The sequence below is a fragment of the Lagenorhynchus albirostris genome, chromosome X, assembly GCF_949774975.1.
Source record: "Lagenorhynchus albirostris chromosome X, mLagAlb1.1, whole genome shotgun sequence".
Lineage (NCBI taxonomy): Eukaryota > Metazoa > Chordata > Mammalia > Artiodactyla > Delphinidae > Lagenorhynchus > Lagenorhynchus albirostris.
The window spans coordinates 14,831,354-14,848,997 of NC_083116.1; the positions used below are offsets into that span (position 1 = coordinate 14,831,354).

The window sequence follows — 17,644 nt, forward strand, 5'->3', positions numbered from 1 at the left end:
ATTTGTTATCATCAGTCTTTTTGATTATAGCCGTTCTAGAGGGTATGAAGTGACGATATCTCATTTTGATATTGATTTGCATTTCCCTAATGACTAATGATGTTGAGCATCTTTCATGTGCTTTATTGGTAATTGGTGTACCTTCATTTGGGGAAATGTCTATTCAGATCCTTCGCCTATTGTTAAATTGGGTTACTTGATTCATTACTGAGATATGATTCACATACCATAAATCCACCATTTTAAAGTGTAGAACTCAGTGGTTGTTAATATATTAGGTTGTCCCTACATGTGAAGTGGGTCTCTTGTACACAGCATGTGTACGGGTCTTGCTTTTGTATCCATTCAGCCAGTCTATGTCTTTTGATTGGAGCATTTAATCCATTTACATTTTAGGTAGTTATCGATATGTATGTTCCTATTACCATTTTCTTAATTGTTTTGGGTTTGTTGTTGTAGGTCTTTTCCTCTTCTTGTGTTTCCTGCCTAGAGAAGTTCCTTTAGCATTTGTTGTAAAGCTGGTTTGGTGGTTCTGAATTCTCTTAGCTTTTGCCTGTCTGTAAAGATTTTAATTTCTCCATCAAATCTGAATGAGATCCTTGCTGGGTAGAGTCATCTTGGTTGTAGATTTTTCCCTTTCATCACTTTAAATATGTCCTGCTACTGCCTTCTGGCTTGTAGAGTTTCTGCTGAAAGATCAGCTGTTAACCTTATGGGGATTCCCTTGTATGTTATTGGTTGCTTTTCTCTTGCTGCTTTTAATATTTTTTCTTTGTATTTATTTTTTGATAGCTTGATTAACATGTGTCTTGGCGTGTTTCTCCTTGGATTTATCCTGTATGGGACTCTCTGTGCTTCCTGGACTTAATTGATTATTTCCTTTCCCATGTTAGGGAAGTTTTCTACTGTAATCTCTTCAAATATTTTCTCAGACCCTTTCTTTTTCTCTTCATCTTCTGTGACCCCTATAATTCGAATGTTGGTACGTTTAATGTTGTTCCAGAGGTCTCTGAGACTGTCCTCAATTCTTTTCATTCTCTTTTCTTTGTTCTGCTCTGTGGTAGTTATTTCCACTATTTTATCTTCCAGGTCCCTTATCTGCTCTTCTGCCTTATTTATTCTGCTATTGATTTCTTCTAGATAATTTTTAATTTCATTTATTGTGTTGTTCATCAGTGTTTGTTTGCTGTTTAGTTCTTCTAGGTCCTTGTTAAATGTTTCTTTTATTTCCTCCATTCTATTTCCAAGATTTTGGATCATCTTTACTGTCATTACTCTGAATTCTTTTTCAGGTAGACTGCCTATTTCCTCTTCATTTGTTCGGTCTGGTGGGTTTATACCTTGCTCCTTCATCTGCTGTGTATTTCTCTGTCTTCTCATTTTGCTTAATTTACTGTGTTTGGGGTCTCCTTTTCGCAGGCTACAGGTTCATAGTTCCCATTGTTCTTGGTGTCTGCCCCCAGTGGATAAGGTTGGTTCAGGGGCTTGTGTAGGCTTCCTGGTGGAGGGGACTGGTGGGCAGGTGGATTCTTAACCACTGCACCACCAGGGAAGTCCTATCACTTTTTTTTTTTGCCTCATGTATTTTGATGTTCTGTTGTTAGGTGCATTCATGTTAAGGATTGCTTTGTCTTGTTGGAGAAATGGCCCTTGTATCTTTCTGTAATTCTCTCTCTTTATCCCTGATAGTTTTCCATGTTCTGATGTCAGCTTTTTCTGAAATTAATATAGCTAATCCAGCTATCTTTTGATTGCTGTTAATATTTCATTTTCCATACCTTTGCTTATAATCTGTCTGTGTCTTGTAGACAATATATAATTGAGTCTTGCTTTTTTAATCCACTTTGAGAATCTCTGTCCTTTAACTGACATATTTGGACCATTCATATTTAAAGTGACTATAGTTATAGTTGGATTAATATCTAAAATGTTTGTAACCATTTTCTGTTAATTTCCCTTGTTCTTTCTTTACTGCCCCCCTTTTACTGCCTTCTGTGGTTTTATTATTATTATTATTTTTAATTTTGACTGTGACACCCGGCATGTGGGATCTTAGTTCCTCAACCAGGGATTGAACCTCTGCCCCCTGCAGTGGAAGCACGGAGTCTTAACCACTGGACTGCTAGGGAAGTCCTGCATTCTCTGGTTTTAGTTAAACATTTTATATGATTTCATTTTCTCTTCTTCTCTTTGTCTTTTTCTGAAAAAATTTTAGTGATTTCCCTAGAGTTTGTAATATCCATTTACAACTAACCTAACAGCACTTTCACATAACACTTACCATTTCACAGGTAATGCAGGTACCTTATAACAGAGTATTCTAAATTTTTTCCCCTCATCTCTTATTGTTCTCATTCATTTCATGTATCCATAACATAAAATCACTCAATATACTGTTACTTTTATTACTTTGAACAGGTATCTATTAGATCTATTAAGAATAAGAAAAAAGATTTTATTTTAACTGCATTTATTATTCTCTGACACTCTTCCTTTTCATGTGGGTCCAAGTTTCCTTCTCTCTGAAATACTTATTTTAACAATATTTGATAGGAGGTCTACTGGTGACAGTTTCCCTCAGTTTTTATTTGCCTAAGGAAGTTTCATTTTGCCTCCACTTTTTTTCCTTCTATTTTTATTGTGGTAAATAGCATGATGTCCTCAGAGTTCATCCATGTTTTCACATATGACACGATTTCCTTCTCTTTAAAGAGGTATGCATGTGCATACCACATTTCTTTATCCATTCATTCAGCAATGGCCATTTATGTTGTTTCACGACTTGGCTGTGGGAACGCAAATGTCTCTTTGAGACCTTGATTTCAGTTTATTTAGATAAATAACCAAAAGTTGGATTGCTGGATTAAATGGTAGTTCTATTTTCAGTGTTTTGAGGAACTTCCATACTGTTTCCACTGTGGCTGCACCAATTTACATTCCCACCAACAATGCACAGAGGTTCCAACTTCTTCACATCTTTGCCAACATTTGTCTTTATTTATTTATTTATTTTTGGATAATGGCCATCCTAATCAGATGTGAGGGGATGTCTCATTGTGTGTGTGTGTGTGTGTGTGTGTGTGTGTGTGTGTTTACAGTAACTATTACACTTCTCTACTTAAATGTATACAGTCTCATGTAGTAGGGGTCATGTATCTCTTTTCCTCAAACAAATACTAATGTAATATTTAATTGAAGTATAGTTTCTGTACAATATTATATAAGTTACAGGTGTACAATATAGTGATTCACAATTTTTAAAGGTTATACTTCTTTTATAGTTATTATAAAATATCATTGTGGTTTTGATTTGCACTTCCCTGATGATTAGTGTTGTTGAGCATCTTTTCATGTACCATTTGTATGTCTTCTTAGGAAAAATGTCTATTCAAGTCCTTTGCCCACTTTTTTTTTTTTTTGTGTGTGTGTGTGTGTGTGGTACGTGGGCCTCTCACTGCTGTGGCCTCTCCTGCTGCAGAGGACAGGCTCTGGACGCGCAGGCTCAGCGGCCATGGCTCACGGGCCCAGCTGCTCTGCGGCATGTGGGATCCTCCCGGACCGGGGCACGAACCCGTGTCCCCTGCATCGGCAGGCGGACTCCCAACCACTGCGCCACCAGGGAAGCCCTCTTCTTTTTTTTTAACATCTTTATTGAAGTATAATTGCTTATCAATGGTGTGTTAGTTTCTGCTTCATAACAAAGTGAATCAGCTATACATACACATATATCCCCGTATCTCTTCCCTCTTATGTCTCCCTCCCTCCCACCCTCCCTATCCCACCCCTCTAGGTGGTCACAAAGCACCGAGGTGATCTCCCTGTGCTATGCGGCTGCTTCCCACTAGCTATCTGTTTTACATTTGGTAGTGTATATATGTACATGCCTCTCTCTCGCTTTGTCCCAGCTTACCCTTCCCCCTCCCCATGTCCTCAAGCCCATTCTCTAGTAGGTCTGCATCTTTATTCCTGCCCTGCCCCTAGGTTCTTCATGACCATTTTTTTTTCTTTTTTTAGATTCCGTATATATGTGTTAGCATATGGTATTTGTTTTTCTCTTTCTGACTGACTTCACTCTGTATGACAGGCTCTAGGTCCATCCACCTCACTACAAATAACTCAATTTTGTTTCTCTTTATGGCTGAGTAATATTCCATTGTATATATGTGCCACATCTTCTTTATCCATTCATCTGTCGATGGACACTTAGGTTGCTTCCATGTCCTGGCTATTGTAAATAGAGCTGCAATGAACATTTTGGTACATGACTCTTTATGAATTATGGTTTTCTCGGGGTATATGCCCAGTAGTGGGATTGCTGGGTCATATGGTAGTTCTATTTGTAGTTTTTTAAGGAACCTCCATACTGTTCTCCATAGTGGCTGTACCAATTTACATTCCCACCAACAGTGCAAGAGTGTTCCCTTTTCTCCACACCCTCTCCAGCATTTATTGTTTGTAGATTTTTTGATGATGGCCATTCTGACTGGTGTGAGGTGATACCTCATTGTGCTTTTGATTTGCATTTCTCTTATGAGTAGTGATGTTGAGCATCCTTTCATGTGTTTGTTACTTTGCCCACTTCTAAGTTAGGTTATTAGTATCTTTACTATTGAGTTGTAGGAGTTCCTTATTTTTTTTGGAGATTAGACCCTTATCAAATATATGATTTGTAAACATTTTTTCCTTTTCATAGGTTGCCTTTTCACTTTGCTGATTGTTTCCTTTGCTGTGAAAAATCCTTTTAGTTTGATGTAGTTCCACCTGCCTATTTTTCATTTTGTTAACTGTGCTCTTGGTATCATATTCAAGAAATCATTGCCAAGACCAATGTTTGGAAGCATTTCTCCTGTTTACTTCCAGGAATTTTAGAGCTTCAGGTTTTATGTTTAAGTCTTGAATCCATTTTGAGTTGATTTTTGTGTGTGGTGTGAGGTAAGGTTCCAGTTTCTTCTTTTTTTTTTTTTTGCATGTGCATATTCAGTTTTCCCAGTACCATTTGTTGAAGACTGTTTTTTTCTCATTATATATTCTTGGCACCGTTGTCAAAGATCAATTAAACATATATACATAGATTTATTTCTAGGCTTTCTAATTTGTTCCGTTGATCTAGTGTCTTTCTTTGTGCCAACCATACTGTTTTAATTACTGTAGATTTGTAATATGTTTTGGAATAAGGAAGTGTGAAACTTCCAACTTTGTTATTTGGGGTTCATTTTGGTTCCATATGAATTCTGGGATTGTTTTTTTCTGTTTCTGTAAAAAAAAAATGCCATTGAGGATTTATAGGGATTGCATTGAATCTGTAGATCACTTTTGACGTCTGGACATTTTTAACAGTATAAACTCTTCTGATCTGTGAACATGGGATGGCTTTACACTTGTTTGTTCCTTCTTTAATTTTTTTCATCAATGTTTTGTAATTTTCAGTGTACAAGTCTTTGGTCTCCTTGGTTAAGTTTAGTACTAAGTATTTTATTCTTTGGATGCTATTGTATCAATAAATGAGATTTCTTTCCTTCTTTCTTTCTTTCTGTATTTTTTTGGATAGTTCATTGTTAATGTATAGAAATGCAACTGATTTCTGTATGTTAATTTTGGATCCTGCAAATTTACTGAATTCGTTTATTAGTTTTACCAGTTTTTTTGTGGAGTCTTTAGGGTTTTCTACATATAAAATCATGTCATCTGTGAACAGAGATCATTTTACTTCTTCCTTTCCCGTTTGGATGCCTTTTATTTTTCTTTCTTGCCTATCTGGCTAGGACATCCAGTACTGTGTTGAATAGAAGTGACCAAAGTGTGGGCATCTGTGCCTTGTTCCTGATCTTAGAGGAAAAAGCTCTGTTTTTCACCATTGAGTATGATGTGCTTTTCATATATTGCCTTCTTATGTTGAGGCAATTTCCTTCTATTCTTAATTAGTTGAGCATTTTTGTTTTTATCATGAAAGGATGTTGGATTTTTGTCAGATGCTTTTTCTGCATCTATTGAGATGATCATATGATTTTTATCTTTTTCCCTTTGAGTGTGATGTATCACATTGATTGATTTTTGTATGTCAAATCATCCTTGCATCCTAGGTATATTTCCCACTGGTCATGGTGTATGATGCCTTCAGTGTGCTATTACATTTGGTTTGCTAGTATTTTGTTGAGGACTTTGGCATCTATATTCATCAGGATATTGGCCTATAGTTTTCTTTTCTTGTGGTGTCTTTCTCTGGCTCTTGTATCAGGGTAATGCTGGTCTCATAAAATGAGTTTGAAAGTGTTTCTATCTCTTTAATTATTTTGGAAGAGTTTGAGGAGGATTGGTGTTAATTCATTTTTTTAAAAAAAATTTATTTATTTATTTTTTGGCCGTGCCATGGGGCACGTGGGATCTTAGTTCCCTGACCAGGGATCAAACCCACACCCCCTGTGGTGTAAGCGTGGAGTTTTAACCACTGGACCACCAGGGAAGTCCCTAGTGTTAATTCATTTTTAAAAATGTTTTATAGAATTCACCAGTGAAGCCATCTGGTCCTGGGCTTTTCTTTGTTGGGAGGTTTTTTTGTTTTTTTGTTTTTAAATTAATTAATTTTTGGCTGCGTTGGGTCTTCATTGCTTTCTCTAGTTGTGGCAAGCGGAGGCTACTCTTCATTGTGGTGCGTGGGCTTCTCATTGTGGTGGCTTCTCTTGTTGCAGAGCACGGGCTCTAGGCACGCAGGCATCAGTAGTTGTGGCATGTGGGCTCAGTAGTTGCGGCACACAGGCTTAGTTGCTCTGCGGCATGTGGGATCCTCCTGGACCAGGGCTCGAACCCAGGTCCCCTGCATTGGCAGGCTGATTCACAACCACTGCACCACCAGGGAAGCCCGCCATCGTTATTATTAATATAATTTTCTATTAATGAAACTGAGAGAAGAAAGGAGAGTGAGGATATATTTATAGCATTTGTTATATTAACATTCTTATTTACTGTTTGTGTGAAGTGATACCTCATTGTAGTTTTGATTTGCATTTCTCTAATAATTAGTGATGTTGAGCATCTTTCCATGTGCCTGTTGGCCATCTGTATGTCTTCTTCGGAGAAGTGTCTACTTAGGTCTTCTGGCCATTTTTGGATTGGGTTGTTTGTTTTTTTGATATTGAGTTGTATGAGCTGTTTGTATATTTTGGAAATTAAGCCCTTGTCAGTCACATTGTTTGCAAATATTTTCTCCCAGTCTGTAGGTTGTCTTTTCATTTTGTTGATGGTTTCCTTTGCTGTGCAAAAGGTTAAAGTTTGATTAGGTCCCATTTGTTTATTTTTGCTTTTATTTCTATTGCCTTGGGAGACTGACCTCAGGAAACATTAGTACAATTTATGTCAGAGAATGTTTTGCCTATGTTCTCTTCTAGGAGTTTTATGATGTCCTGTCTTACATTTAAGTCTTTAAGCCATTTTGAGTTTATTTTTCTGTAGGGTGTGAGGGAGTGTTCTGACTTCATTGATTTACGTGCGGCTGTCCAGCTTAACCAACACCACTTATAGAAGAGACTGTCTTTTCTCCATTGTATATTCTTGCCTCCTTTGTCAATGATTAATTGACCGTAGGCCTGTGGGTTTATTTCTGGGCTCTTTATTCTAGGGGTAGTTTTTTGAGACCAGTCTTTGAAATTTGCTGGTTCTCTCTACTGACCTAGCTGGCCTCTTGTGTAGCTTGTTGTTCTTAATTAAGAGGACCAGCCTTCTCTCATTTGCTTACCACCAAAATCTTCATTGCTTTTGCAAGAGACCTTAGGCTTGAATTTCCCCACACTGTTTTTCAACTAGAACCAATTCCTTTGAGGAAAGCTCACTGTTCCTATAGTCTGTCTGCCTTTCCCCTGGGCAAAATCTTTGAGCCACTGCTCTGGGTGCTGGGCAGGGCAGTAGCCTCTGTTCTTCTCTGTTTACCTTTCCCAGCACAGAACCTCTACCCTGCAAGCGAGCTGGGGTGAGGGTAATTTGGTGCCAGTATTTTCAGCCTGCGTCCTCCCTCTCCGTCCAACCTCTCAGCCACACTCACCAGGCATTCAGCATCTTCAACTCAGAGCTGAAGCAGTTGAGATATGCTAGTGAGATATTGTGTCCTTGGGTTGGGAGTTGAGGGCAGAGGGAGCCCTCTCTTGTCCACACTTGCCTGGAGTGGCTTCTGGCAAACTGAGCCAGGAGGAGGGAGGAGGGAGAGAGGGAGAGAGCAGGTCATGGCTCAAATACCAAGCTCTCCCTGTTCTTACTGAGTTTTAGAATATTTTCTTGAATAAATGTTTTCTTCATTTACCAGATGTCATTGGAACACTTGCTAGAGACTTTAAATGGTTGTTTTTATAGGTTCCAGTAGCTCTGCTTGTTTCCCCGGGGGATGGGTCCACATAGCATCTCATGCCACCGTCCCCTTCATGCCTCTCCTTGATGTCAGCCTAAAAACTTTTTCCCGCTTTTGTATTGTCTCAGTTTACAGTTCTGCCACTTAGAAGCTGTGTTACCCAGGGGGATTCACTTAATCTTTAAGCCTTAGTTTCCTCACTTGTAAAATGAGGATAAAATCACCTACCTTGCAGGGCTGGTGTGAGGATTCAATGCAATAATGTATACCAAGTAGCCGGCATATAGCACAAGGTACTTGCTGCCACCTCCCATGTCTGCTTTATTCGTCTTCTACCAGCTTCTCGTTGTTTTTTAGAAAAAAAATTATGCAATATTTCAAGCATACAAAGAACAGAGATAAAATAAAGTACACCCACGTACCCACCATTCAGCTTAAGAATCAAATTGTAGCTGCAATTGGAGTCCTGTGTATACTTTCCAATATTTCCTGCTCCTCCCTCCCTCCCCCGAGGGAACCTCAGTCCTGAATTGGTTTTTATTATTTCCAGGAATGTTTTCATACTTCACTACTTATCTTCAATAAAGAAAAATATGGTTCAGAGGCATTTTTCCTGTGATGGCTACGTAAACATCCTGTGTGGATAAGGGTAAATTTCTTAATGCCAATGAAAAGAGATCCCATCATGTTAGCTTGCCATTTATATGAGCATGTATTCTTTTTCTTCTGATCTGAGAACAGCAATTCTGGATAAATACCAGAAAGAAAGGGTGTACCTCAGATGGCAGACTTGTAGTGTTTAGAGAATTTTCTGTTGTAATTCTATGTACTAAAATACTACTGACTCTGCATTCACCCATGTTAGGAGTTTAAAGTATAAATAACAGTAGAGATTCCTTCAAACATTATGATTTAAAGTTTGTTGCACAGTTAATTGAAAGATTCTCAACTTTGGGGGGAAATTATTATACCCTGTTTGCTTGATTTTGGTTAGTGATTTTTTTTAAATTGAAGTATAGTTATTTACAATGTTTCAGGTGTACAGCAAAGTGATTCAGTGTACATATATCTATGTATATATATATATATATATTCTTTTTCAGATTCTTTTTCATTATAAGTTATTACAAGATACTGAATATAGTTCCCTGTGCTATACAGTAGGTCCTTGTTGTTTATCTATTTTATATATGATTAGTGATTTTTTTGGAGAATTTTATAATATCCCTTGAAATGATGGAAGACTCACTGGAGTCCCATAGAACTGAATTTTTACCTTAGTGGTTTATTTACATGTAAGGAATGAAAATTAAGTTAAAATACTTGGAGTTATCCTCAGAGGTGCTTCTAATATAATCTCAGCTATTTTCTAGGCATCTTGTCGTAATTTATGCTGACATACTAGAGGCAAAGCATACTTGAGTGAAATTCTCAGAAAATTCAGATTAAAATCCTGTTTTATATGAAGGTTTCAGCTGAAATAGGGACATTGGTGGATTTCTGCTAAAGTTGTAGACGCTTAGAGGCGGGAAAATCTCTGAGTCAGAGCAAGCCAGTTAGGTGAACTTCTTCATTTCGGCCGGCAGGTAGCAGTATCATACTAGAAATGCTTGTGACGATTGACAGTGAGACCAGACGCAGCCTGAAAATTGTATGACTGTGTGTTGGTGCCTTGTGAAAAGTGCAGTGATGCATTATCTGAATTTGGAGATATAAGCAGACCCCAATCTTGATATGTTTGTTCCCCATATTTACATATATTTGAATGACTGCCCCAGTCTTTTGCTCGGCCCTGGGTGAGGTCTTTTGGGATTTCCCCTCTCTCTCCCCTTCTGGCTTGCTATTGTGGCTCTTATTTCTTCCTGGGAGAAACTTCACCCTTACAAAAATACCCACTTCTCTCCCGTGCTTCGTTGTGGCATCCATCCTTTTCACAAGGGAGAGGAACCCGGCGGCATGAAAAGACAGAGCGGGGAGAGGAGGAGAGAGTTAGCACCGAGGCAGATCTGGACCTCACTTCCGGCTCTATTGCGGCGACTACCACAAACACCACGTGTTCTTTTCCTCTTGTTAGTTTTATTCACTCTCTGTTTACCACTGTTGTCAGCAATGAAGACTTTGAGAAAAACTCAGAGCTGTGTACTTGCTTCCGGGACGAAGCACATAGGAAAAATTCTGAGGCTAGATTCTGTTCTGTCTTTGAGGAACCAGGGAAGGGAGCAAGTGAGACTGACCACAAACAAAAAGTGGTGGGGAGGAAGCAGGCAGCCTAGTCTCTGGGACTGGATCAGTGAAAAAAGGGCTAAGTGAGATCCACCCAACCCAGTGTGAGCGGCATCCCGGGGATTTTCCACTGGCCACGCCCAGCCTCCCAGTTCCTCGTGCCTCACCTCCCCATTCCAGACCACGGTTGAGTCCCATGAAAGGCTGGTGGCGAGAGAGTGAGGCGAAAAGAGGGGAAAATCTGGTCCTTTTCTAGCTGCTCTAGTTGGAGTTACCATCGTTCAAAGTGGAAATCTATGCAAAGATTCTACAGAAACACTGTTATATGAGATGGTTAAGCCCTGTAGTGTTATTATAATGTATGACACTTTTCTTCAGTTTTCCAGCCCAACCTAGAATATACCAGAGCCCCATCCACCATGCATTCTCTAAGGGTATGTTGAGTTTCAAACAACATTCATACATTGAAAACTGCTTCTGTGGTATCACATCACATATACAGAACCTGTTAAACTTGAAAAGCACTTCAAGCAGGCTGTATAAAACATAAAAGCTGCATTTGAAAGACAGATTGTGTTTTGGTATACTGACATATATTTGCATGTTATATTTGTGTATGATATTAATTTGTGCATTAAATTTATTTGGCTGAGTAAAATGTGTCTTTGAGGATCTATTTATCATAATGGGCAGTGGCTTTATAAGGCAGTTTTGTTCTTTTGTTGCACTAGTCTAATGTTACTTTTTCCCTAATAGCCAGTGTTTTATTCTGAGATAGTGATCTCACGTTATATTGAAAAAAATTTTTAAATTCTTTTGTAATATTTAACAAGCCTAGAAGTTAGAATGCTGCATGGAAAGTAATAAAGTACACGTTAGCATTTGCTTTTAATTGTTGTAACCCTTGTATCAATTAGAGTAGAACGTTGAGGATGCAGGTAGTTATTTACTCATGGAAAGGAAAAAATAAGACTTGTTTACCAAATTGAAAAGAAATTAGGAAAGTGATTTTCTCAAAATTACATACTCAAATGCTCTCTCCAACTTCGAGTTATTTTCCTAATTATATTTTATATGTGATGATCATTTTTTAGTCTAAGCCAAATCTGACCCACAGGCAGGTTAACCTGTGTTTCCCTAGTCGCTTGCATTAAGCACTATTTCTTTTTTAAAAATTTTTATTGAAATCTACTTGATTTACAATGTGTTAGTTTCAGGTATACAGCAAAGTAATTCAGTTATACATATATATATTCTTTTTCATATTCTTTTCCATTATGATTTATTACAGGATATTGAATATAGTTCCCTGTGCTATATAGTAGGACCTTGTTGTTTATCTATTTTATATATAGTAGTGTGTATCTGTTAATCCCAAACTCTTAATTTATCCCTTCCCCACCCCCTTTCCCCTTTGGTAACCATAAGTTTGTTTTCTATGTCTGTGAGTCTGTTTCTGTTTTGTAAATAAGTTCATTTCTATCATATTTCAGATTCCACATATAAGTGATATCATATGATATTTGTCTTTCTCTGTCTGACTTACTTCACTTAGTATGATAATCTCTAGGTCCAAAACACTATTTCTTCTAGAAGTTCTCCCTGCATTATTCAAGTCAGCTCAGCTCCCACCCTCCTTTTTTTCATGGTTTAGACCTCAGAGATGGTCCATGCCACTGCTGTGTTCCACATCGAGCATCAGACAGTAGTGATTTCCAGCAGACCTGGGTATGAACCTTAATGTAGCTATTTACTTGCTTTCACTCACCCTTTCTGAGTCTCATGTTTCTCGTCTGTAAAATGAAGATAACACCTGTGTTGGAATGTTGTTGTGAATATTAAACAAGAACAAATGTATGCAGAGATCTTAGCATGAAAGATTTTAGTCTTATAAACCCCAATATTTAAGGTTCACAATTTTAGTAGGAAGTAGGTTTTATCTCTGCTTTACAAATGAGTCAGCTGAGGTTGGTAACTGATCAGGGTCACTGAATCTGTTTTATGATTTCAAGTCCAGGGCACTTCCCTCCCCTTGGCTGCTTCTGGAGCAAGACTGCAAAAACTGATAAAACAGGTAGGCTTGATGGTTAGATGTGACCACTCAGATGAGATCTATCTTCCGTGACATCCCTGTGATTCTGCGTGACTCAAGGTTGCTGTGTAACAGCTGAAACGATGTCTTTTTCTCTCCTGCTTGCAAAAGCCAAGAAGAGGGAGAGTATCTATAATAGGGGTAACCTGCAACCCACCACACCCCCAAACCCCCTAGTAGGTTTTCACTGATAGCAAGTTTCTTTGAACACAACACAACTTTTTGCAACATGCCACAGTTGGGAACCGCTGTCGAAGATGTGTTCTAGGAGAATAAGTAGATCATTTGGTAGTAGAGGGTTCCTCTTGGAGAGGGATGAGAAGATTGGTGGGGCCAGTGGGAATCCAAAATTTAAGACTTGATCTTGCAGGCAATTGGAGGTTCCTGAGTAAGAAAGCAACAGGAGTTAAGTGGTGGTTTGCAGGGTGCTTCACAAGCCGGAAATCCTGGAAGCTGGGGGGTCCATTGGACTATTGCAGTGAACTAGACCGGAGAGATGAAGGCCTGAGCTGAGTCAGTGGCTGTGGGAATGGAAAGGAATAAACAGGCACAAGAAGGTTTGTGACGGATTAGGTATGCGTGGGTGAGCAGGGAGGGAGAGGGGTCAAGAGATAAGGCAGGTTTCCCTCTTTAATTCTATGTTGCAGAGATATAAACTAAAATGATCTTGCAGCCCCAGGACTCAGTATCCTATTGGTGGAAAGGAGACAGTCCAGAGGGTGCTGAAGGGCAGAGAAAACCCAGGCTTAGACTTAGACATTTGCACAACATGGTTCCTAAGATATTAATACAGTCTTTTTTTTTTTTTTGGCCACACCTCGCGGCTTGTGAGATCTTAGTTCCCCTACCAGGGATTGAACCCGGGCCCACGGCAGTGAGAGTGCAGAGTCCCAACCACTGGCCCACCAGGGAATTCCCTACAGTCTTTTCTTTTTTTTTAAAGCCGAGTTATTTGGGTAGGCTGCTGCACTGTTTTCAGATCCTAGGCTAAGTGATTAGACATGCAAACATGCTGCTATCTGGATTTAGGACTTGATTCTCGCTCATTACAAGTGGGTGTCCCAGTGATAGGGAGCTCTTGGTGAGTTACTCCCCTTGGCATCTCATCAGCCAATAACTAGAATGTTTGCAGTGACTAAGAAAAGATTTTTTCAAACCTGACGTTGAGGTCGTATGATAGATTGTATGCCCCATGCCTCTGGGTGCAGGCTTCTTAAGGGCAGGGGTTTTGGTTTTCTTCACGGCTGTATTCCCAACAGAGAACAGAGCCTGTCACTTAGTAGGTGCTCAATAAATAATTGTTGGATGAGAAAATAAAGCCAGGGATCATAAGTGCCTGGTTCACCGCTGTAGCCCAGTGCTGTGCGCCATGCTGATTGAATTGAGTTGAAGTGCGTCGGACAGCATTTGTGCTGGTGATCCAAAATTTATTTGGTTTTCTATGCTGTGAAATACAGGAAAATCATGTTCAGTTGGTAACTCTTTACATGGAATATTAAGCAGTAACAAAACTATATTCGTTCTTTTGCCAGTGATGATCTGGAACGATTTATGGAAAATCAAGGTGCATCTAGCCCAGGTATCCTCATTTTAACAACAAGTCTCAGCAAACCTTTCATGCGACTGGAAAAGTATGTTACTCTCTTGCAAGAGTTGGAACGGCATATGGAGGTAAGGGAAGGCGAGCTATTTTAAGCTCCTGTACAAAGGATGAGCCTCTGCTCTGGAGGAAGCAGCCAGTACCGCCTCCAAACTAGCCTTACTGAGGAGTTCAGAAAAAACCTGGGTTTCAAAATTTACTTGATCCAGTCTTCCCTCTTCCCGGGCTTTTAGTTTTCCTCTTTATGCAGCAAAATAAGAATGGGACATTCTTTTTTTTTTTTCCCCTCTGAAGATTTTTTTTTACTTATTTTTTCCAGCTTTATTGAGGTATGATTGGCCAATAAAAATTGTATATATTTAGGTTGTACAACGTGATTTTTTAAAGGTGTACAATGTGATGATTTAATATACATACATTGTAAAACCATGACCACAATCACGTTAATTAACACATCCATCACCTCACATACCTACCTTTTTTTTTTAGTGAGAACTTTCAAGATCTTTTCTTTTCTTTTCTTTTTTTAAGCAACTTTGAAGTATACAATACAGTATTATCGACTATAGTCACCATGCTGTACATTAGATCCCCAGGACTTATTCATCTAATAACTGAAAGATACCCATACTTTACTATTAAATATTCGTGATCATTCTCCCTCCCCTCTCTTCTCCCAGCCCCGGTCCTGTTGCTTCCTCAAGTCTCTGCTCACTGGTTGACTTAGGTTTACTTCTGCCCTCTCATCTGTAGATGGTGGTTCTACAGAGAAATCTTCCACCAAGAAACCTTCTGTTGCTCTGATATATGAACCAGCTTTCTTGTGGGAGCTAAACAAAGCAGAACAGCATCAGAAAACGTACAGAACATTTTTCATTATAGACAGGAATGTTTATCCCTAGAGCACTGTGGTCATTCAGCTTCATGACTCTGGATTACAATGGAAGATTCTGGTGTTTCTTTAAAGATGAATAAATGGGTCCAGTCTCAGTTTCTCTGTTTACGCAGCCATACATCTCCATCAAAGCCCCCTCACATTTTTTGTTTAAAAATGCACAGTTTACTTGCAACAGCTGTAGCATAGCTATCACCTTTTCTAAATATTCAGATTTGCACTGAGGCCTGAGGATTGAATATTGTTGCCTCAAGAGCCCAAATCCTCTTTATTAGAAGCCCGTCAGCAGGGGTAGCTTCTCGAGCCGCTCTTGTGTGATGGAGCATGGGGGATGGGGTGGGTGAGGAGGGCCCGAGGGGGGAAGCTGCGTTTACCCTACTTGTTCTTCCTGTGTCTGGGGAAAGGTTTTGAGGTTTGAAAGGGTTTGATTATCTTTAAAGAGAAAGGTTGCAGGAAGGTGTTGACCTCTGGATGGCTTTCCAAAAGCTAAACCTGTTCACCGAACCGTTTGTGGTTTGCCCCTCCTTGTTTATCACAAAAATCCAGAAACGCATGGCCCCAGTTTCTGGAACTGCTCAGTGCTGAAGTGCAAACAGACACTTCATTTGAGGAAATAAAATCCCAGGTGCTCCCACTGCCTGCATCCTCTGTCTTGGCCCTTTTTGTCTCAGAGCCCGTTTCCTCTCCTCCTCCGCTGGTGCTGGTGGTCACCTGCCTTTGGCTGCCTTTCATTTCCCACCATCAGATAATACGTATCCTGAGAACAGGTTCACCATCTGGTGAGACACTTTATCCAGCTTTCTGATCACTGAGTATGGCTGCTGGCTCATGGCAGAGTAGAACTTGAACTTCTCAACGATCAGCCGATTTGCAGAAGGATACATTTATAAAGGAGTACAACCTTTCTTTTCATAAGCAGTGCTGCTCTTGGCTTGGGTCAGAGCCTTAGTCTACTCAGCTCTGTATTTTATCACCCAAAGCTGATCAAACAGCAGATTTTGTCTTCCTTTTACTGCTGCTGAATTCCAGAGGTTAGCTGGACATCTCCCGCAAGGAGCCCTACTTTCCCTTCATAAACAGTTATGCAGATGTGGATCCCTCAAAGCCATTTTGAACCTGTCCACTTTTCAGGGTTGTGAGTACCGTGGAATTGCAGACCAAATATAATCAGCTTGCTTAAGAAGGAGCACATGGTATGAGACCTGGAATTTTTTCCCGTCTGCCATGTTGAGTCTGCTGAAAGAAGATGGAGGCGGTGTAGGAAATGAGATTGGATTGAGTTCTCTCTAACCACCACTCTGTTTCTACAATTCCCTACCTCTTGTCATTTACTAACAACATGACCTAATGATGCCCCCCCACATAATTATTATTTATTATCCACCGTATAACAGCAAAAAGGCAAATGGGAACTCTTGCCTCGGTAACTGTACCTAGTATGTTGTTACCAAATATATAATGTGTTCCCAGCCATCTTAATTTCTTCATCACCTAATCATTAGAGGTGCTGAGATTCCAAATGCTCAAATGCTGTTTTATTTTTTAATCTTCAAGTTAGCATACGGTAAAACTGACTTTTTTCTTTTGGGGTACAGGTCTATGACTTTTAACGTGTATAGATTCGAGTTACCACCACTACTGTCTCGATACAGAACAATTCCATCATCCCTCAAAATGTCTTCTTTGGATCCCTTTGCAGCCACACCCTCCTCCCACCCCTAAGCCCTGCAATCACTGCTCTGTTCTCCTTTAATATTGTTTTAAAATGTATTCCTTTAATAGGACACGCATCCCGATCACCAGGATATTCTGAAAGCCATCCTAGCATTCAAAACTCTCATGGTAGGTGACGCTCTAAAATTGTAACTCTCCATTTTGTATGCTTTGTTCCTAAAAGAGTGACTTGTGTGTAATGTTTCTTTCCTTCTGCAAAGGTCTCTAGAGTGGAAACAATAAGCTCTAGTGACCGTATCGCAGTGATTGTTTCATTTACTGTTGTCTTCCAAACATCATGCTTACCTGTGAAAGGTTGCCAGGCTGAGGGTGTAAAGCACTCATTTGAAGTCTCTGCCACATTAAGCATGGCTGTGTAGGTGGGGGGTTTCCTTTTGTCTCTTTGTCTTTACCCCCGTGTTACTCACCTTATGTCTGTGCAACTCGTCCTTCACTGATCGGCATCAATACCGGATTCGTCTACTTATGCCGAAAGGTGTGAGTCTATTATTTGCATATGAAAAAGAAATCCTTCATCAAATCTAGAAGGAAAAAGAAACCCGACTAAAATACAATTGCTGTATATAGAGTGCTATCAAAGTTACCTTTTATCTTGAATCTCGAGCACAATGGCTTAGTGTCCTCTTGAACCCACTGAGGTAAAACTGCTTGGTGGCATTTTAGGAGGAAAGAAAAGGTTATTTGGGGTGATTGATTAAGTTGAGCTTAATTTTAGACATTTCTGTAGTACTCCAAGTGATGGGGATCAACGTTTAGTTATTGATTCTT

General features: G+C 39.5%; 1 protein-coding gene across 4 annotated transcripts in view; it reads left to right on the forward strand.

Annotated features, from left to right (window-relative positions):
* The window catches only part of ARHGEF6 (Rac/Cdc42 guanine nucleotide exchange factor 6), a 117,941-nt gene that overhangs the window by 79,458 nt on the left and 20,839 nt on the right, over nucleotides 1-17,644 (forward strand). For all 4 annotated transcript variants that reach the window (XM_060137456.1, XM_060137455.1, XM_060137458.1 and 1 more), the window contains 2 exons: nucleotides 14,180-14,318; nucleotides 16,925-16,984. In XM_060137456.1, coding sequence (XP_059993439.1) covers nucleotides 14,180-14,318; nucleotides 16,925-16,984 — 199 coding nt within the window. The remainder of the gene's footprint in view (nucleotides 1-14,179; nucleotides 14,319-16,924; nucleotides 16,985-17,644) is intronic.